Source organism: Vigna radiata, chromosome 7 (assembly GCF_000741045.1).
Source record: "Vigna radiata var. radiata cultivar VC1973A chromosome 7, Vradiata_ver6, whole genome shotgun sequence".
Taxonomy (NCBI): domain Eukaryota; kingdom Viridiplantae; phylum Streptophyta; class Magnoliopsida; order Fabales; family Fabaceae; genus Vigna; species Vigna radiata.
In genome coordinates this window covers 49,189,495-49,211,081 of record NC_028357.1, presented here as the reverse complement: position 1 = coordinate 49,211,081, position 21,587 = coordinate 49,189,495, and the positions used below count along the sequence as shown (strand labels likewise).

The 21,587-nt window shown below is 35.2% G+C and overlaps 3 protein-coding genes across 5 annotated transcripts; 2 read left to right on the top strand and 1 right to left on the bottom strand.

Moving 5' to 3' along the window:
- Positions 1–3,037: 3,037 nt before the first annotated feature.
- On the bottom strand, positions 3,038–4,414 carry LOC106767700 (probable galacturonosyltransferase-like 4). The gene has a single exon (XM_014652641.2). The coding sequence runs from the start codon at positions 4,288–4,290 to the stop codon at positions 3,238–3,240; it is 1,053 nt and encodes a 350-aa protein (XP_014508127.1). The 5' UTR covers positions 4,291–4,414; the 3' UTR covers positions 3,038–3,237.
- An 8,349-nt stretch (positions 4,415–12,763) lies between these two features.
- LOC106767222 (S-adenosylmethionine decarboxylase proenzyme 4-like) lies at positions 12,764–15,231 on the top strand. Its single transcript, XM_014652063.2, has one exon. It carries the CDS (start codon positions 13,300–13,302, stop codon positions 14,338–14,340), a length of 1,041 nt encoding a protein of 346 aa, XP_014507549.1. The 5' UTR covers positions 12,764–13,299; the 3' UTR covers positions 14,341–15,231.
- Positions 15,232–17,203: 1,972 nt separating this feature from the next.
- Positions 17,204–20,620, top strand: LOC106765494 (probable protein phosphatase 2C 35). 3 transcript variants are annotated; one of them, XM_014650140.2, is made up of 3 exons: positions 17,204–18,749; positions 19,436–19,567; positions 19,838–20,620. In XM_014650140.2, exons 1-3 carry the CDS (start codon positions 17,829–17,831, stop codon positions 20,042–20,044), a joined length of 1,260 nt encoding a protein of 419 aa, XP_014505626.1. In that variant the 5' UTR covers positions 17,204–17,828; the 3' UTR covers positions 20,045–20,620. The 3 variants fall into 3 exon arrangements, with proteins under 3 accessions (XP_014505626.1, XP_014505627.1, XP_022639793.1); XM_014650141.2 differs by having other exon boundaries at positions 19,842–20,018; XM_022784072.1 differs by lacking the exon at positions 19,436–19,567.
- Positions 20,621–21,587: the final 967 nt, after the last annotated feature.

Here is a 21,587-nt window from a genome sequence, read left to right as displayed (position 1 = left end):
TATTTATTAGATTTCAAAATCTTGTTCATATATATTTTGTTTATCGAGTTAATGTATAATTTTTTTATTCATTAAATTTTGAAATATAATTTTGATGAGTGTTTATGAAATTTAAAAATTTAAAGACAATTATATTTTAAAAATTATTTTAATAACTTTTTGACAATAAATTATGTATTATTTTTTTTTTATTTTTATCAAACAAACTAGAATCTAGGTTGATGTCACGTTAACATTTATAAGTTGTTGTACATATGTTATTTTTTACATTTTTATATATACAAGTTTTTAGTTTTGTTTGAATAATAAGCATTTTTCCTTTTCATATTATGAGAATAGCTCTTTTATTTATTTTTCTCTTTCTTTTTTCTTTGTTATTCATTCATGATTATCAATAAAGAATTTGCATTTCTTTTAAATGATTACAAGTATATCTATTGATGCAACTCTACTATTATGATTTACTATTTCTTATAAAGAAACATTTCTTTCTTAGTATTACTTCACACATGTACTTCTTTGAACAAAATTACATCTAGTTAGTGCTTGCCTATTCTTCTTGGCTGACTTGATCCTAATTTTAACATATTTAACATGAAATTTTTTTAATGGAAAAATACACTTGCCAAAGTACATATTAATGTGATTTAATTTTTGCATAACTAAAGATAATTATTCGTAGAAATTGTGGGATTAGTAAATGGGGATAGCCTCTTTTGCATATTTTAGTTTTCTCACTTTGGGAACTTTTTTTAGTTATAACCTGCACCAATTAATAGAATAATTCAATTTTTCACCTTATAACTTTTTTAAAATATTTTTTTTAAACTTGAATTTTAGTATTGTAGTTTACCAAGAATAAGCATCAATCAATTTTAAATATCTTTATATATATATATATATATATATATATATATATATATATATATATATATATATATATATATGGGGTCTGCTAACTTGTGTACGCCTATTTTTCAATTGGTACATTTTAGCAACGTGTAATAGGTTTTAGTAGACAAAAATACCCTAATATATCATGAATTCTAAATCTTAAGGTTAAGGATATTTTAATAATTTTCATTTTCAAAACTAAAAAAAAAATCCCAAACATTTGCTCATCTCCCTCATTTCTTTCAACCATTTCTCTTTCATCTCTCTCACTCTAACATTTAGAGCAGGGATGACAGAGAAAAGATTGAGAGAAAGGAGAAAGGTGAGTAAGGGTTTGGGGATTCCTTTTTTATTTTTTATTTTTTAATTTTGAGGATGAAAATTAAAATATCCTTAATATATAAGAGTATTTTTGTCTACTAAAATCCAGTTCACATTACTAAAATGTACAAACGGAAAAAACAAACGTACGCGCGTTAGTAAACCTCCAAATATAATATAGTATATTATATAATCTTATAGTGTTAATTTAATATATAATTTATAAGTTAGTCCTGACACAATCTTAAAATAAATTTCTTTTTATTAACTTATCAAATAAATTTCTTTTTATTAACTTACCAAATAAATAGGTTGAAAAAGTTTCATATCTACTCGATTGAATTTAGGATATAAGTGGATTTGGTTTATAATAATATTTCAATTAACTTTTAAATATACATTTATATATTTTTTTTTAAATTACATGAGTCTTTAAAATATTCTAAATTATAATTTGATCCCTAAATATTAATTTTAATTACAAATTAATTTTTAATATTTTCAACTTAATTGAAAAGTTAGAATTCAACCTAAATTGTTAGATTGGTTGACATTTTTGAACATGACTTTTGACCTTGTTCCATACTGTTTAATCGTAAATTATATTAATAAAGCTTGATCTAAAATGGGTTCGACATGGACCTGACTCAATTAGGCTTAAAGTGTATTCAACTTGAATTTAATCCATCATGGTTAACATGACTTAGCTTGGAGTGATCGACTTAATTTAGTAAGACGTGGGATTGACTATACTTAAATCAATGTGGATTACACAGAATCTGTCTTGACGTGGTTATGATTTAATTTGACCCAACATGGACTCGATTTGGCCTAACATGGACCTAACTTGACTCGACTCGACTCAACTCAACCTAAAGTAATTCTAACTTAGGTCAACCTATGATGGGTCCAACTAGTTGAGCTAAGGTGAGATCAACTCATCTCGAATTGAGATAGCTATAATTGAACTCTGCACAATCTACCATTGACACAACTCTACTCGATTTTCTATAGGCCAAATAAACTCAAACTCATGTCGAGTTGAGTCGAGTCAAGCTCACGTTTGATCAAATTAACCTAGGTTAACATAAGTCGAATGAACCAAACCCACATTTGGACCACCTCGATCTCAATCGATTTAGGCTTATCTTATGACAAATCGAGTTTGACCCACCTTATGACATATCGAGTTTGACTCACTTAGGGTCGAGTTGAGTCAAATTCATCTTTAAGTAAAGTCAAATTGAGTCTATATCAAGTTAAACCAAAACTCAAATCAAATTGAGTTGAATTTGACTTAAGTTGAGATGAGTTAAGTTAAACCTATACCAAATTAAATTAAATAAAGCTTTAGCATCAATTTAAAGCTTTTGTCATTGATGTTGTAGTACATTTATTGATTTTAATGATTTTTTGTTACAAACACGAGCACTGACAATAATTTCATTTGGGGATCCATGGACTTATTAACGGAAACAAAGAAATATATTAAAAAATAATTTAGTTTATTTTTCTTTGTTATATGTTCATATTTATTTTAAAGAATGTTTTGAAGAAAAATGATGAAAAGTGAAAAAAAAAAACTTCGTGAACAAAAAATAAAAAAGTACAGAAAGAGAAAGAAAACTCTGTGAAAATCTTGTATGTTATTAAAAATGCACATAAGCTTGTGTGATATATGATTAAAAGATTGAAACATCATCCAGCTGACAAAGGCATTGATATTTAAATGATGTTGATTATATATATATATTAGTGAAAGAAAAAAGAAGTTATTTAGATGTGGAATGAGTATGAACAGAAGAAAAAGAAGAAGAAAAGAATAGTACTGAAGGAAGGAAAGGACAAAAGGAATTTACAACTCCGATCCATTGCCAGGGTACTAAGCTAAACGTAGGGTGTTTGTTAGTTCCTTTCTAGTAAGAAGCTGAAATGTATCATCTCATGCATACACCAGATCCTCTCCATTTACGTAATATGTGTATATAACTCATTCATTCATATATATATATAAATTTTCTGCTATTCTTCAAAAAAGTGTCTAGAAGAGCGATACAGATCGTAAGGAGCCCAAAGATGATCCACGATGCATGGTTTTCTAGAATCCAATCTCAACCAAGGTTTGCCCTTGCCACTCCAATGGAGCAAACTAATGGGACCAGGGTGCAGGCTCCTGCATTTTCCTTCGAAGTTGTCTCCACCTAAACCATGCTGGTTCCATCTATGGTCAACCGCTTTAATGTTCCCCGCCAGAACCAACAAAAACGGCGGAAGAGACCCCAGATGGTAGATCCTCTTCTGCTGCTTCTGCACCGACATCCATGACTCCACCTTCTCCGTGTATCTCTCCTTCCTCCACGTGTCCACGTCCATCACCATCACCCCCGTGTTGAAATAACACGGCATCCTTCCCTTGAACGTCTTCGCCAGAGTGGGGTCCGACCAAAAGGTGTCCGTGAAATACAACGTGAAGTTTGCATGGCAATATTCTGGCGCAGCCACCACCTTCCCTTCCATGTCCACGCCCCAGAGCTTGGCTATGTCGTCCACAACCACCAGGTCAGAGTCTAAATATATCACGCGTTTCACGTCCTCGGGGATGGTGTCGGCGAGGTATATTCTAGCGTAATTCAGGGGCTGGTCGAGGGCCTGGCGAATGGATCTGGAAATCTTGCCGCGGACCCTGCTGCTATCGAAGCGGTAAATCTTCATGTTTAGATAGGGGAAGGTGGACTTGATGCTGGAGAAGAGTTCGCGAGCGTCGTCGTTGGCGGAGAGGAAGTGGAAGGAGAGATTTTCCGGGCAGGTTGAATGCTGGAGCATGGAGAGGACCGCCGCCATGGTGCCGCGGAGGTAGTTGGCGTCGAGGGTCATGGCGACGTTGATGACGTGGTCGGGGGTGGAGCCGCAGTCCTGGCCATTGCTGAAGGCGGGGGCCTCCCGGAAGAGGGGGAGGTCCGGCAAGTGACGGTGGATGAGGCCTAGACGGATGGCGGAGACGGGGCGGAAGAGGGGGAGGAGGAGGATGGGGAGGGACAGGAGGCCAATTAGGGAGGTGGAGCTCCGAAAGACCATCCTGTCGAACGAAGGTTGTATGTTGTTGTAGTTGTTCTGGATCAACAATGCCACTAATTAATCCAGAGTGAGAGATTAATGATATTATAATCAGAGAATGTAGCGAATAAGATTTTGTTTCAAGAGAGGTAAATCAGTGCGTTGGTGGGTTGAGAGATTGCGACTCGCTCACCATTTCTGAGGAAGGGAGCATCTTTCGGACACTTTCAAACCTATTTCGAATCTTTTCTTCATTTGGACATCTCCTCTTCTTTTCCTTCTTTTTCCAACACTTCACTTCATCACCAACATTTTTCATATCACCTCACTTCTTAATTAATATTTCTTCGCTTCGATTATATTTTTTACTATGTTATTAAAAAGATTTTTTCATAGGGTGGTTGTTTGAAAATAACATTTTTCTAGAGAAAATCTAAATAAAAAAGGTTGAGTAATTTATCTTGTTTCTTTAGTAGAGTATTAGGTGCCCTATAAGGAGTTTGATTTTGACATTGGACCTGAATATCCCTTGTATTAGGTTTATGAATATGAAGAATAGTATCCTTATGGGCATGCATGTCCACCACCAAGTGACGGGGGATTGCTCCCTCTACCTCTCCATTTTCTCCTTTCACCTTCTCAAGTTTCTGTTTTCTTTCTTTTATTACAAAAATATCATTTTCTATTTATTTTTTTAATCTTTATACTATTTTTATTTTTTTATTTTAATGTTATATACAGAAGTAAACCTAAATTCATTTTTACTTTTTTTACTCACAGTCCCACTTCCCCAAAACTGCGATCTGTCTCTTTTTCGATTCTGTCACACTCTTCTCTTCTATCTGTTTTTCATCCAAACTCTTGGCGTCAACATTCGGATATCTATGTTGAAGAAAAAACGGATGTCGATATTCGTTTGCGGATATTCACATCCGTTTAAGAATATATACACCTATCCTTCAATATAAAATGTGCATGCACTGGTCCAATAGGGCTTATGTGTATATGTCGGACGAAGAACGAAAAGATTTGACAAGTTGGTCGTGAAAAACAACGCGAGATTTATGCATCAATAACAAAATTACATGCTTTCTCATGAAATGAGATCCTGAAATTTTACTATTGTGTTACTACTGATTAAAGGCGTGCTTAGAGGAAAACCTTTTCTCCGCGTCTCTCCATCTCTCTTTATGTGGTTTGCAGAAAACAACAAAAGCAACCATGGCGGAACAAAGCAAGGGAAAGTTCTAATGTTGGAAGTGCCGCCGACCCCATAATCAAACTCAGGATTGACCGTCTCGTCGAGGATGAGATGCGCCGTAGTTTCAAGAAACCCCCAGATTTCCTCAAAGATTTCCCGCCTCTTCCCAGCTCCAATTATTTCAAGGTTCTCTTTTTCTCTATCCACATTCGTTGAAGTTGGAGTTCGTGAAGAATGTCTTTGTCGTTCTTTTGTCAGTGTGATTGTGCAATTGCAGTATAGTGCAAACACGTGAGAGCTGGAAGATGTTTATTGAAGTGAATTTATTGATCGAAAAGGGAATATTGGCATTGATTTTTTTGTCTGTGAGGAAATACATTTTTGAGTGATGCGCAGAAATTTCAGCAGCAAACTTTGAAAATAAGAAGCATAAGATTTTGACTACAGTAGCAACATAAATGGCCAACATCTTTGTCAGGGACCCCACGTCTCTTTACTTCATTACTCCAACTCTATCTATATCTATGGAGTTTATGTGTGTCATAAATATACATATATAACTGGTTTGGCTTGGATGGGAGAAATGGAGAATATATAAAAAAAGTAAAATAGATAAAAGTAAAACTAAAATGGGTAAAATTAGAATTTAAAAAAATTGGGGAGGTGTAGGGAGATGATGGGGTGAAAGGTAAAAGGATAAAATAGGAATAGAAAAATAGAGTAAAGGGTAAAAAAAGAAAGGGGAGGTGGAGGGAGCAAATGGAGAGGTGTAGGGAGCAACACCCCAAGTGATGATTGGGTTGAAAAACTCTATGTGGTCTATTTCACACAACCCATTTCAGCGTCAGACTTGGGCCAAGATCCATCAATACTAAGTTTAACCCCCGAGGTTGCTCCCTCCACCTCCCCATTTCCATCCTCTACCTTCCCAATTTGCTTTCTTTTTTTATATTACAAAAATATCCTTTTATCTTGACTTTTTTAACTTTTTTGCATTTTTTTTACAAACTCTCTCCATATATATTCACGATCTCCTCTTCTCTACCTGTTTATTTCACGTTCAGAGGACATCCTCTCCTACCTTCATTTTATTCTACCATAAATACTTCCCTATATTACACCTTCCATATCCCACAATCCTAAACCATGTTGCAACATATATCATAGTGCAAACAGACATATATCTATTACTCTATTATACACAACAGCAAAATTAATTACTCTCCTTGCCTTCAATAATCATCTAAATATATATTCAAATTATAAATTCAAAATAAAAAAAAAATACAGAACTGCGTTTGGCCTTCATCGGATATCCCAGTCCGTTCACGGAAGTGAATGTGCGTTGCATTTAAATCCAGCAAAAGTCTAGAAGTTGCAGATTTTTTTAATCTTATCTTTTGCAAAGTTTGATTTTGTGACATCAAATTCCATAAGTATCACTCACTGTTAAGTTGAATTGAATTCACTGTTCATCACGATAATAATATGCGCAAGACAGAACCTTTTCCTCCGTGTCACTTCTTTCATAACCTCCTTCTATGTGGCTTTGTTGGTGGCGACACACAGTCGCGGGAGGTGTGGTTCGTGGCCAAGAACAACGCGGAGGATGCAGCGCTGCAGTTGGCTGTTGAGTGGTCCTGTAGTGTCTGCGGGGCCGATTGCGGATCGATTCAGGGAGGAGGACCCTGCTTCGACCCTTCCAGCGTGCAAAATACGCGTTGTACGCTTTCAATGATTATTTCCGAAAACAATTGGATGACATAGAGAGCCAGGTGGCAAGAACACTTTCGGAACTTCGTTTAAAGTAAAATCACGAAAACCACTACTCGCTTACGAGAAACAATAATGCAAGACTTGTTGTCCACCACCTCCTCCTGCCGTAGCAACTGCTTTCCGCCATCGTCGGCTCACAGTATCATCGAGATGGCAGGCTGCGACGATGACGATGGAGCAACGAGCCTGGCCACGTACTTCGACAAAACAATAACGGAAGAACTGAACAAGGTGGGAATGATACAGTGCTAACCATACATGAAGAACCAGAAGAGTTTGTTGTGAAGAAATTGCAGAAGCAATTGGGAATTACAATTGCAGCTAGGAACTACCATAGATAATAAAGGTAGAAAAAAGAGAATCACAAAAGTAGGGGAAGAAGAGGTAGATATCAAATTTTGGGGAGGTGGGGCTGTGAGCCCAGTAAGAGTTGAGGGTTATTATGCTAAATAAAATAAAAGAAAAATAAAAAGGTTAAAAAAGTAAAGAGAAACAATACTTTTGTAATATAAAAAAGAAAGAGAAAGTTGGGGAGGTGTAAGGAGAAAACGGGGAGGTGTAGGGAGCAACCCCCTTAACCCCCAAGGAGCCATGGGTCCGATTTTGTAGTGATGTTTCTGATCATACAACACCAATTATCTTGTTGAAAGAATTTCTGAAACCAATTCCGGTTACCCTCACTCCAACTCAACCCCATATCTATTTATATTTAAGTTTTTTTTTTATTTCTTTTGCTTTCTATATTTTTTTAATACTTAATGTCGCCTATTCTCTTAAATTAGTTTACACAGTTTGAAAACTAACACATATAACGTATGAAGCATTTTTTATTTTATAATTATAATAATTAAATTTTTTTAATTTAAAAAATAAACATTTACATTCTAAATACATCTTATTTTATATTCATTTAACGATAAAATTATAATTTTACATTTTAATTCATTCACAGACTTTGTTTTTATAAATATTACTTTCAAATCCTTCAATTTATACTACCAAATAACATCACTTTATCCTTTATTTTCTATCAAATCATTCCATTTTATTTTCTCGAATAATCTCTCTCGAAAGGAAGAGAAACTAAAATTTGCAACAAAATGTCTAGAATGGATGGACAAATTGAGTGGGTCATATATCAAACGACTCAGTTCATTGTATTCATTCTTAGTATGAATGAAACAGAAAAGTTTCTTAATTTTGAATTATTTTCCTATTTTTATGATTTGAGTTAAATAAAAGATATTTTTGATGAAATAGCGAGATGAAGTGCAGCAAGTTTAGAGTATATTGAGAAGAATATACTACAGAAGCAGAAGCAGTAGTGACTGAACAGCAGAGCTGTCGAAAGCATGAAGACGAACCTCGTGAAGTAACTCTGTTATCAGTTATCGTCATCAGAAACTGGTAGTGGTAAGGTCCTACTCAGTTTTCCTTGTCTCTGCCAACTCCTCCCAAACAAAAAGATTCAAACCTCGACAACATTCGAAGCTCTCTCATCTGCAACTGCAAGTGTCATGGTAACATGAAAAGTAATGTCCCACGTCAGCGTCACTTTGTCTTCTTGCTGTCACCACAAATAATCATATTCTATTGTTTATTGGATGCTAATTGCAATTGCACAAGTGTTTTTAGGGAAGAAAACATGGGAAATCTGAACAACATATCTGGCACTTGGATTTGAGTGTGCGGTGAGGTGAAAGAGGGCATGATTGGGTGTGACTCCTCTGTACAGCATACTTGTATTGTACGGGAAAGTAAACCAATAAGGACAGGGCATACAAAGAGGACAAGAGAGAGAGAGAGAGTCACGCAGCAGAATGATGCTTGTGGTGAAGCAATCAAGAGAGATTCGAATTTTGCAAGAAAAAAAAATAGACAAAGACATGCATTTGTGTTGAAAATGAGAGAGGTTTGGTTTGGTTAAAGCACGAGAGGAATGATGTGGCGTGTATGGGAGGGGTGGATTTATCATATGCTTCTCTTTCTATTTGTATGGTTATGTTCATCTTTCGAGATAGATTTAGCCCTGGCATTGGCAGGGCTCGAGGTATCACATTATTATTCCTTACAAAAGAACTATAATAATTTGGTCACCTTGGCTTGTGCTAAGGGACCATGGTCTCTCTATTTGTTTTTGTTATTGTGGGACTTCCTATGAGATTGCCCACTTAAAACTTCACAAAATGCCTTGTTTGCTTCAAAAAAAATCTTAAGCACACCTACGAGGAATCATTCTTGTGGGACCCATCTTTTCTAGTTCTAGATTACTATTTACCACTGCTACCCTTCCTTTTGGTCTCAAAAATAAACATTTTTTAAGAAAATGAAACCAATCCAACTCAGCTACGGATGAGGCCTCTTCATATTTTACATTTTGCATGGTTTATTTTCCCAAAAACTTGCTTAAGCATGTTCACACAATGATCAAAAGGCGACTTGGATAACAATTGTCACAAGCCACAACTGACACCTGGGTCACAAGGAAATACTAAAATAATATGTAATATCTATCGGTAATGTTGGGGACACAGGATTTAATTTGTTGATTTTCGTGGAATAGGTTGTACCACTAAGTGCACGGGATTAAAGTCCTGTTTATCCTGCACTGCACATCATGTTTTTCTTTTTTTTTTTTCTTTTTAAACAAGTCAATGGAAAGGAATGAGACCTATGAGAGAGACCCACACAACAGAAATGAAGCTCCATCCAATGATCTTGACTCCTGGAAAGCTCGAGAAGAATGAGCCTAGATAGAAAGATAAACATGAATGAAAGAAAGAAAGAAAGAAGCGGCAAACAACTTTCATGGCTCCTCTTAAGTGATATTAAAAACATGATAAGGGCACCCTGGCAAGCATTTTTTGCCAATATTTGTGCGCATGATACAGTACCACTTCATTCATTAGTTGTTTTGCGCTTTTGCACAGAAAAGAAAATTCTGAAACTCGTACCATATACTAACCCATTTGTGTGTGTTGGGTAGCCAATTCGCCGCATGTGTGCCAAATCCTGCGCGTGCTAGCATCTATGGCGGCTTAAGCCCGCTTGCTCCTTACCAACTAATGCCACTGTCTCGGAGCTGAGGGCATGGTGGGGACCACGTGTCTCCCAAATCTAATTAACACTACAAACAAACATGGTCCCCGGTGTTCCGTGAACTTGGACACATACTAGATGATGTGTAGTCCCATGGGACCATCCATGGTGCCTGTCGGGGGGCAATTAGTGGGACCAATCATGGGTTTGGGGTTTCTATTGTTATCATGATTTGGGCTAAGGAATGAGAAGTTGTAGTAGGATATGGGGTGACGTGGAAGACGAGAAGAAGGATGTGCCATTCAAGCTTGTTTAGTTTAGAAATGTGTGACTACTTTTAGTGGGGTCAAATTTCGGATTAAGGAGTTTTTTTCCAGTTTCAACTCTCTCTTTTGTTTTTCACATACCCTTTATTAATTCTGAGGTCTAGGATTTTCTGCCTCAAACTTTTTATCTAAAAAGGTGGATTTTTAGTTGGAATTTCTTGGTGACTTTTTTAAGTAAGATTTGGTTGACCATTTTGTTTCCTTTTTTCTTTTTCTTTTGTGTGCTGTGGAATGTTGCGAGGGGTGACTGTATATGCAAAATTGTAAAGCGAGTGTTGTGTTGTGTTGTGTTAGTGTGTGTTGGTATGTTGGGTTTGGCTACCTTGCGTGTGAGAGAGTGAGAGAGTGTGAAAGTGTGGGCTTAGGAGATAGTGTTTGAGTTTGGTGGTGCGCGTGCATTAAGAAGAGGTGGATATTGTGGTCATAATGGAGGCTGCCAGCCACACCCATAAATTTTATTCATGAGGCCATACATTCTGCATCATTTCTACCTCTCAAAACTCATTTTTCATTCTGAACTCACAAATTTTCATCATTACCTTCCCTTCTCTCCTACTTTTTACCCTCTTACCGTTTCCTCTACAACCTTTTTCTCTATTTTTCTTTTCTTTCTAAACAAAAATATCTCTTTATACACTAACTCAGGGGAAGCTTCTGCACTAGTTATCATCTTTAATAATTCATTAAATCTTCACAATTCTCTTAAATTCAAAGTTAAGGAGACCACTTACATCATGAGGAACACAGTTTTACGTATAGCCACAGATCGATCACCAAAACTTCCTCTAAAAGACCATATAGTACTAATTACTCCCTTTTACTTTGTAATTACTGTTCCTCTCTAATCAAACTACTTAAACATTATGATCCAAATCAACTTAAAGAGTTACTATAATTGAATTCTGGTTGGTGAACAGCATCTGTAAGCTGTCTCTCTCAGAAAAGAATAAAAAAAAAATTAAAAGAACGGTTGTTGAACTCAGGTGTATGTATCCCATGGTATTGTAACATAAGTCACTGAATATATTAAAAATTTAAACAAGAGTAATTGTTGTGTATGCCCCTGAGCTTTTTAGAAGCGATCGCTTGGAGGATACAGAGAATCCTTTTTTTTAATTTCGAAGCTGATATGGTTGCATGCATTCTTGATAAATACAGATAACAAGTTGGTAAAATAGATAAAATAATGATAATGCCACTTAGCTACATGAAATTGCATGAAGAATAATATGATGTGAGTGCCTTTTCATTTCACGTACGGGCCTCCCTCATTCAAGGATATTCTCATTATTTGCATGCCACGCCTGATTCCTTTTGTTTTTTCCTTCTTTTTATTTCCCTTTCCTTTTTTTATCTTCTGCATAATAATAATTATAATTCTAACCCCAAATATGGATGACATTTTGGGCACGTCAAGTTTTTTTGTTAATTAACGCCTGCTCTCCTAGGTATAGACAATGTTGTCTCCATCATCTGAGGTGTTTGCACCTTTCCATTATGCAGTAGCCATTATCAGTACTAGCTAGAGTGTGCTCATATCAAACAAAGTCCCAAGTGATTGGTACTTTTATTTCCAATTTCACTTTTTGGTAGCAATTTAACAGGGTTATGCTCTGTTTTTAACCTCTACTAGTAGTAATGTAGCTCTAATTTAAATCATCTATCACCTCTACAGAGCTAATAATTATTGTCCTTCAGAACAACAATACAACATCTAGCTATGGTTTATCATTATGTTTCTATTTTATTGGAACTATCATTCAAATAGTTATGTTTGAATGCTGAATTTTGACTCAAAAATCCAAATTCCTTTGAGTGAACATCATCTACAACACACACTAAATTCGCCTTGTCATTTTGAAAAAGAACTTTATCATGTGGAGTTATGCTTGACATTTCCCTGCATCACTTCAACCAATTATTATGGTCAAAACAGGGCCCTTAATTAACCTTCAAATCTAATTAAGTTTTTCAAAACAAGAAAGAGAACCAACTTTACACACCAGAAAACCCAAAATGTATTAAAAACAAAGCTTCCAAATACTAATATTTGTTTTTGAACCACTAAAAAGCCAGTTAATTGATAATAATGCTAGACTAATATATCATGAGCAAGTAAGTTGGAGAACTGTTGAAAGTGATGATTGAGCATCTTTAAATTATTTAATTGAATCCTAAATCTATTTGGGAGAAAGAGAAAACAGAAAAAGCACTGTTGGTATGTGGTGGTGTTGGTAAGTTGGTAGAGGGAGAACTAGAAATCCATAATAGTGACAAAGGTTAGTATAGAATAGAGAGATAGAATAGTAAGTGACAAAAGAGCAAAAAAAATGGTAAGCGTGGGCTTAAATTCCGTTGCCTGTTGCTTTCCCTGATGGAAGAGAAGATTGCACTAAAAAAACTTAGCAACAAATTGTAGCACATCATCATCCTATTCACTTCATTATGCCTACAATCATGATTCTTGGTTCCATCACCCGCATGCTTTCTTCCAAACACCTTCACTACTACATCCTACACACTCTCATTCTGATTCGCACACACCTATAAATCTCATTGACCCCCCAATCCTTTCTCTCACCTCATCCTTCCAATCAAACATTTCTCTCAACCTTTCTCTGCAACTACCCTTCTCCCCTCTGTTACATTTACATTCCCTCTTCCTAACACTCACACACACTCTTCCAAATGGCCGTCTCGGGTTTCGAAGGCTTCGAGAAAAGATTGGAGCTTCATTTCTTCGGCGATGATCCGGCCATCTTCCCACTTGGGCTAAGGAAGCTTGAGTTTGAATCACTGGAACAGGTCCTCGAAGCTGTCCAATGCACTGTCGTTTCAGCAGTAGGAAACTCCTACTTCGATGCCTACGTGCTGTCAGAATCAAGCCTCTTTGTTTACCCGACCAAGATCATCATCAAAACATGTGGCACAACCCAGCTTCTGAAATCCATTCTTCCCTTGATCCAATACGCTCACCACTTAGGCCTCACCCTCTCCTCTTGCCGCTACACCAGAGGAAGCTTCATCTTCCCCAAGTCACAACCTTTCCCTCACACCAGCTTCAAGGACGAGGTTACCTACTTGCAAGACACAATCCCTTCAAACCTCTGCTTCAGAAAAGCCTCCATCATGCCCTCCAAATCTTCTTCACACTCTTGGCACGTCTTCACCGCCAACGATAGCACACACGCTCTCCCCCACCTGCCCTATGATCATGACAACGAGTTACTATTCACCATGGAGATCTGTATGACCGAGCTGGACCCTATCCTCGCACGAAAGTTTTTCCGGCCACCGGAGGACGGAAAATCCGGCGACTCTGCCGGGAAGGAGATGACGGAGCTCACCGGGATAAACGAAATCAACCCGGACGCGCTTATCTGCGACTTCGCGTTCGACCCGTGTGGGTATTCCATGAATGGCATGGACGGGGATTGGTACTCCACCATCCACGTCACTCCGGAGGACGGTTTCAGCTACGCCAGCTTCGAGTGTGTCGGGTCCGTCAACGACATGGCACACGTGTTGAGGAAGGTGGTGAAGATTTTCCGTCCCGGGACGATGTCCATATCGACGACGTGCAATGGCTTCGGCAACGACATGTGGACGCAGATGGCGAGTGCGGTGGAGCCTCTGGGCATGAAATGTCGGAGCTTTGCAATGGACCAGTTCCCCGACGGCGGCACCGTGGTTTTTCAAACGTTCAGCGGGCGCCGGAAAAGTGTCTAAAGGCGGAGAAAGTAAAAGAAAGTGGCGGCGGAGAGAAATATGATAGGTAGGAAGTTAGAGTTAGTTGAAAATTTTAGGGGGGAGATGAGGTGGCAGAAAGTGATTGGTTGTGGAGATGATGGATGTGGAGAAGTGGGTGGTAAGTGATGCAGAAGTAGAAGAGGGTGGAGATGAATGGAGATTCATTGGTGTTTGGAATATTATGAAAAAGGAGAAGATGAAATGAAGGAAGCAATGTAAGGTTGGGATACTGGCCATGATCATGATAATGCACCCCACTTAGGCTTGTCACGCCTAAGATTTTTGAAGATGTGTAGTGGGTGTAAAAGTGCTCTTGTTTGAGGTTATATTCAACTTTTTTTTTTTTTTTCTTTTCTTTTCTCTCCTTCCCTCCCTCTCTTGTCTTTTATGCTTTGTTTGTAGAGTATTAAAGAACAAAATCACACTTTTCTTTTTCCTACATTTTTTGTTCATTAGGTGTGTATATTTATCATCTCTCTTCTGCTACACTATGTTCTGGGAGTTCAGCAATCAAAAAGAGCATAGGTGCATGAGGCATTACAAGAATCATACGTAATAAAGTTTGTTTTCTCACATCTTTTATTATGGCTTTCGGCGTATTAATTGTAGAAAATATGGTAGGAAGTAAGAATGGTGGTGAGCGTTAAAGTGCATGAGGGCATTATTGCATGCGATATGTAGAAGGCAAAGAGATTATTATTAAAGTAGGAGACAAGTACAGAAAGCACTATAAAATTCATGGTTCCCCTTTTGTAAACTACTTAGGAGATCTTTCAAAAAAGTTTCATAAGTATAGCTGTTGGGTATAATACACGTTTTAAGTTACACCATCAAACCTTCAAACCCTCAAAACCACACACACCATACAATTCCATCAAAGACCTGCTTCATGTACACTTTTTCTAACATAATATAGGATGTTTTTTATTTACTTTTTATTCTTTTTTCTTATTTATTTATTTATTTATTTATTATTATTATTATTATTAATTGAACATGTTTGGATTGCTATGTGAATATGTAGAGCTAGTAACATGAATATGGAGTTTGGATTCTAAATTTTAAGCATACGTTAAATGTGGGCATTTGTTATCTGGTATAAAACCCATGTTATAAAAGGGTTTGGTTTGGGTCAAACTGGTTCGATTGGGTTTGGGTTATTCACTTTTATTCGGAAAAAAAATAATTATAGTGATTGATGTAATTTGAATTTAATAATTGCCTACGGTATTTGTGTTCCCTCTTGGTTTTATTTAATAAAACACAAGCACGTGATTAAAATTGTCAAAGATTTCTGGTATTTATCTTGTTTAATATGTCTTTGTCAATTTAATTTAGTATGGTCAGGTATTATCTCATTATTCTGTTCATAAAAATGAAATATAATATTTAAATTTAAAATTAATTCGGTTAGCAATTTAATTAGCAGATGATTTTTTAGACTAATTATTTAAAATAAGTATTATTTGGGTGAAAGTAAAAAATAAAAAAAAATGTCTGTCCAAAGGAAAAAATTAAAATATCCATTTTGAGTATTAAATTAAAAAGAACTTCTTTTAATCTAACTAATATTTCATCTTATTTAATGTAAATAGAATGCTCACGAATAACTCGTAATTTTAACATATCCAAAAAAATAGATAAATTATAATATATTCACTTATATTATTTTTTTTTTCTAAAAAAAAAGATCTAAGACTTTTACCGACTACATTAGTATTTTTTTTAATCCAGTAAATATTTAGGAACTATTAAAAAAAGTATTTCTCTTTGATTATATAAAAGGATTTTAGAATTAGAAAATCGTGTATATCGATTTTCATATAACTCACATAAAAATTACATCTTAACCTTACATATCTACTATAATTTTTTTGGAGAAGAATGTCTTGCAATCAAATAAAAATAATAAAAATTGCATCACACATATCTACAAATCACAAAAACATGTCTTGCAATCAACATTAAATATATACAACAATTTTGACATTCAAATAAAAATAAAATTTTCTTCATTATTATATAAAAAAAACATATTGAGTATAAATTCAATTATTTACTTTTTTTTTTCAAACCGGAGTTTTAATTAAAGAAAAACTTAATTGTATATTTTTTCCTAATTTATTTTTGATATTTTAGCAAAATATTTTCCATCTACACTTTTATCATCACGTTTTTATTTTCGTATATTTTATTATTTATTTTTGTCCACATTTTATAATATTGTTTTTTCAAAATTTATGCACTTTTTTCATGTATTATTTATAAAAGGATATCGTTCTTGTATATTAGTATTTATTTTTCTCTTGTATATTAGTATTTATTTATCTTTTTGAAGTGTTGATAGTTATGAAATTGAGTCACTCGAAATATACATGTAATCAGACAAAAATATCACATATTATGTATTTACTTAAAGGGTTATATTTTATTAACACGTATGTGATTTCATTCCAAAATATTATTATTATTATTTTTAATTTTGTTGCCATGTTATTACTGCATATTATTATGTTAGAATAAAATTTGGAGTCTACCTAACGTTGTCTCTTGATATTTATTTATTATATTTGATTTTAATTTGTCCAATATCTTTATTGTTTATTTATCATATGTGTTTTTAATTGGTTATAGATTTTAAATTTAAAATTGGCTTCGAACTACATACCAGTTTTAAAATAAATATAAAATCGATTTATAAACATTATAATTTCCTGTTGAAAAAGAGTATTTTACTCTAAATGATTGATTTAGATCTATAAAATTAAAAAATGGATTTAGATTTAATTAAAATATAATTATTTAAACATATAATGGATATAACAGCCTAACAATGGAAGAGATTGTTGGAAGAGAAGGGTTTGTATGCAGAGAGTGAGAGAGAGAGAGAGAGAAGACGATGGGGGCAGCAGATAAGGAAATCAATACATATAGATTATATGTATTACATAGATAGATTTGGATTGGAATTAGAATCAGAATAAGAACAGAATCTCAATTCAATTCCTCTTCCCCACTTCTCTTCTGTCCCCCTCATTCCAAATCTCTTTTTCTGAACTTCTCTTTGGACTCTTCCTTTTGCTTCAGGGTTTCTTCCTTCTCTGCATCCAATCAAAGGAAAAGCACAATTCTTTCCCTCCTTTTCGGCAACCCCATCACGCATTCTGCTTCTAAAACGCCAAAATAATTCTTCTCTGTCGTTTCCTTCTACTTGGCTCTCTTCTAGGGTTCTTCTTTTTTCACCCTTTTCACTTCAAATCCACCCTCTTCACTCCAATCGCACCACACAATTCCCTTCTCATACTCTAAACTCTGTCTCTAGGGTTCTTAGACCATTCTCTTAACCTTTTTATCACAATGTGGAGGAGTTCCTTAAGCATTTAGAACATTCTATTTGTGAACTGCTTCAGGGACTGTTTTCTGTTTCAGGTGTTGTTTTTTCCAACAGCATAGCCTCTCTCCGAAACATGGGTTGTGTCCATGGCAAGTGTTGCTGTGGTGAGCATACTTCATCAGACGATGGTTCTACGGATTACCGAGAAACCGGCTTCGTTCGTAGCCACAGGAAAAACATACTCGCACAGAGATCACTGAAGCGTGCTCCTGTTCCTTCTCACAACTTCATTTTGGAATACACTTTTTTCACTCAGCGAGGGTACTACCCCGACTCACCTGATAAAGAAAACCAAGATAGTTTTTGCATTAGTACAAATCTCCAAGGTAACCCCAATGTTCATTTCTTTGGCGTCTATGATGGGCATGGTCAATTAGGTAGTCAGTGTTCAAATTTCGTTAAGGAGAGGCTGGTAGAGAAGTTGGTTAATGACCCTGCATTCTTGGAGGATCCTGTCCAAGCTTACAATTCTGCATTTTTGGCAACGAACCAAGAATTACGTAGTAGTAATGAGATTGATGATTCTATGAGTGGTACCACCGCGATAACGGTGCTTGTTATCGGTGACACCCTTTATGTTGCTAATGTTGGTGATTCGAGAGCGGTGCTGGCTGTTAAGGACGGGAACCGCATTGTCGCGGAGGACTTGTCCTCTGATCAGACGCCGTTTCGGAAAGATGAATATGAGAGAGTGAAGCTCTGTGGGGCAAGGGTTTTGAGTGTTGATCAGGTGGAAGGGCTCAAGGATCCAGATATCCAGAGTTGGGGTGATGAAGAGAGTCGGGGTGGTGATCCTCCCAGATTGTGGGTTCCTAATGGGATGTATCCTGGAACTGCTTTTACGAGGAGTATAGGGGATAGTTTAGCAGAGACAATTGGTGTCACTGCTCTTCCTGAGGTGAAAACTTTTCAGCTTACACCTGATCATCTTTTCTTTGTGGTGGCAAGTGATGGCATATTTGAATTCCTGACAAGTCAAACTGTTATTGATATGGTATGACTTGCAACCTTTCTCCGTCTTGCTTTCATAATGTTTGAAAAAGTTTTCACATGTTGAGCAAATTGATCGAATGATTTAATTTAACTTGGTTTAATGATTGTAAAATCAAGCATCTACTTCTGTTATTGGAAAATACTCATGTTAGCTTTTAAAGGTTATGCAAGTTGCAATTAAAGATTTTGACTTGAAATATGGAAACAATTTATGTTTTTTGTGTGCGGTGATGTTAATACAATTGGAATAGAAAGCATAAAAAAGATTACTGGCCGTAACATCATAAGTTGCTGATCTTATGGGAGTGGTGTACGTATATTTCTTAAGCTTCTCTACTAGGCATGTTTTAGGTAGGTCTGTCCCCTTATCATATGTATTAGCTGTCATAATTATATCACAGCAACAGCAACAGTATCCACCAGGTATTAACTGCTATAATTATGGGAACTTTAGATGGTTCAGTGTTAAAAAATGCTAATTGGGAAGAGTTCTTTTGCATCCCTTGAGTTTACACAGTCCTTGTAATTTCCAATTTATTGCGCTGTTTCATGCTGATTTTCCCTGATATGCCGCAGCACCATAGACTATGATTTCAATGTTTACTCCCATGTGCAATTCCATAGGTAAAATTGTGACTTTCCTACGATTCCCCGTCCTGAAAAATCTGTGATTTATTTATGGTGTAGGCAGCAAGCTATATGGATCCTCGTGATGCATGTGCGGCTATTGCAGAAAAATCATATAAACTATGGTTGGAACTTGAGAACAGAACAGATGATATAACAATTATCATTGTTCAGATCAAAGGTTTCTCTAATGTATGGATTCTGTACATCCTTTAGTTTCATTTACTTTTAGAGGTTTTAAGTTTGTAGTATTATATGATTGTCTTATCCCGTGACAATAACAACAAATTTTCAATACAAATGGTGGGGTTAGTTTTAAATAGATTAATTGACACCATACCATAATACAATACAAAATCAGGCATCGCTCTTATAGAATGTAAGATTCATTTTGCTACTGATGGTTCAATGAATAAAGTTATTGAACAACTTGTTTATCTAACTATTAGTCCAATATTGTAGTCAGGTACATTTAGAGTTGGATCAGATGACATAAATGTTGGCGCTGTACTGAATTCCAGGACAGGAACTCCTGAGATACCCGCTGCACATGAATCTGATGTTCATCGTTCTGTCAGAACCAGTTTCTCAGAGTTGCACTCTGATCAGCCTGAGGCTTCAGTGATGGGCCCAGTTCACTCTGCAGAATGTCCAAGACCAATTGAATGAGTATGATGTCAATCCAAAGAAGATTGTTGATTTGTTTCATGTCAATCGTTTATATCATCATGATGATCTATAAAGTGATTGAAGAGAGAGAGGCTTTACAGAAGCTTCACCATTTCCATGTTCCAACTTCCTGAACATTTTGCATTACTCTTGTACATTTACTGGTCACTTACATTAGACTGCTCAAGGCTAACACCATACCAGGCTTGAGGTGGCTCTATCTTTGCAGCAAAAGGAATTTGTTCAGAATGTAAAATCAGTTATTCCAAATTTCAGAAACACCTCAGGAAAAAGAACACTTCTGCTCACCTTCCTGTGATGCTCTACAGATATGATCTTTTGAAGGGAAGGGAATCAATAACGAACTGAAATGAAAGGAGATTGGATTTTGAGTCATGGAAGAAACTGGTAAGATGCTCACTGCTCAACCTGGGACGCAGACAGATACCACTTGACATTTAAGTGCATTGCCTTCATTATCCTGTAGATGTTGTATCCAATTTGTGTGTATTGCCAACATGTCTAGATTATTGGTTCATACCTTAACAAATTAATTTCATATTAACGACAAAAAAACCCGAATTAATTACGTATCCTTACTTTTAAATGAGATGAGAAAAACACGTTTGAATTCATGCTTGATAAAACTTAGTTTCATCTGTTATGACTTTGTTAAATGAGATGAAAAATGTCAAAATAAATGGCAAGCAAATTTTCCTCCATGAAATTATCGGCATTGGATTAGATTGTTTGAGAAGATTTCTATTTCCTGCTAATCATTTTTATTTTAAATTCACTTCAACTCATTTCGTTTTAGACCAAAATAAATTGGATTTTTTTGTTATTTTATTCTAGATAGTGGCAAACAAGCTTTATGGTGTACACAGTGCAAAGAAAAATAGGGCAAAATGATTTTTATAAACAAATTTATTTTCTCTACAAACATTGATTTATCTGTAATTTACCTTATGCACACATAGTTGATTATTTATTTTATCTGGTAATTTAATTTATAATCTGTCATACCTACTACGCCAATTATTATTATTATTATTATTATTATTATTTTACAAAAAAGGTATTTAAATTTGAAGTAGATGTCTTTATTAAAGGTAAATAATCTTCAAATAACGATTGCAGTTATTATTTCTGCATTAGAGAATAGATTATATGGGTACTTACAATTGGACGGACCAGCCTTTAAGATAGAATTATATGCATCAATGGTAGGAAATAATTAATATATCTTTAATTAGATTAATAATTTCTCAAAAACACTGAAAATTTTATTTTGTTTCGAATAGAAGTATTGCATCACCAATTTCACGTGTTATAATTTTATCATTAAATTATAATCGAATAAATATAAAAAAATATTGCTAATAATTTTATAATTATAATTATTTATAGCATTTAAAATAGAAATAATAGATGACAAAAAATGTTACTTAATATTTAAATTATAAGTTCTTGTGCTTTTAGAATTATAAGTTAAATCTAAGTTACATAAAATTATAAGTTAAATCTAAATTTTAACTAAATA

What these genes read in the sequence shown, in the direction of transcription:
- LOC106767700 (XM_014652641.2), bottom strand. Translation starts at nt 4,290, where the DNA reads ATGGTCTTTCGGAGCTCCACCTCCCTAATTGGCCTCCTGTCCCTCCCC.
- LOC106767222 (XM_014652063.2), top strand. Translation starts at nt 13,300, where the DNA reads ATGGCCGTCTCGGGTTTCGAAGGCTTCGAGAAAAGATTGGAGCTTCAT.
- LOC106765494 (XM_014650140.2), top strand. Translation starts at nt 17,829, where the DNA reads ATGGGTTGTGTCCATGGCAAGTGTTGCTGTGGTGAGCATACTTCATCA. An exon ending in GTCAAACTGTTATTGATATG is followed by an intron (nt 18,750 to 19,435) that starts GTATGACTTGCA and finishes TTTATGGTGTAG; the next exon opens with GCAGCAAGCTATATGGATCC. An exon ending in AGATCAAAGGTTTCTCTAAT is followed by an intron (nt 19,568 to 19,837) that starts GTATGGATTCTG and finishes CCAATATTGTAG; the next exon opens with TCAGGTACATTTAGAGTTGG.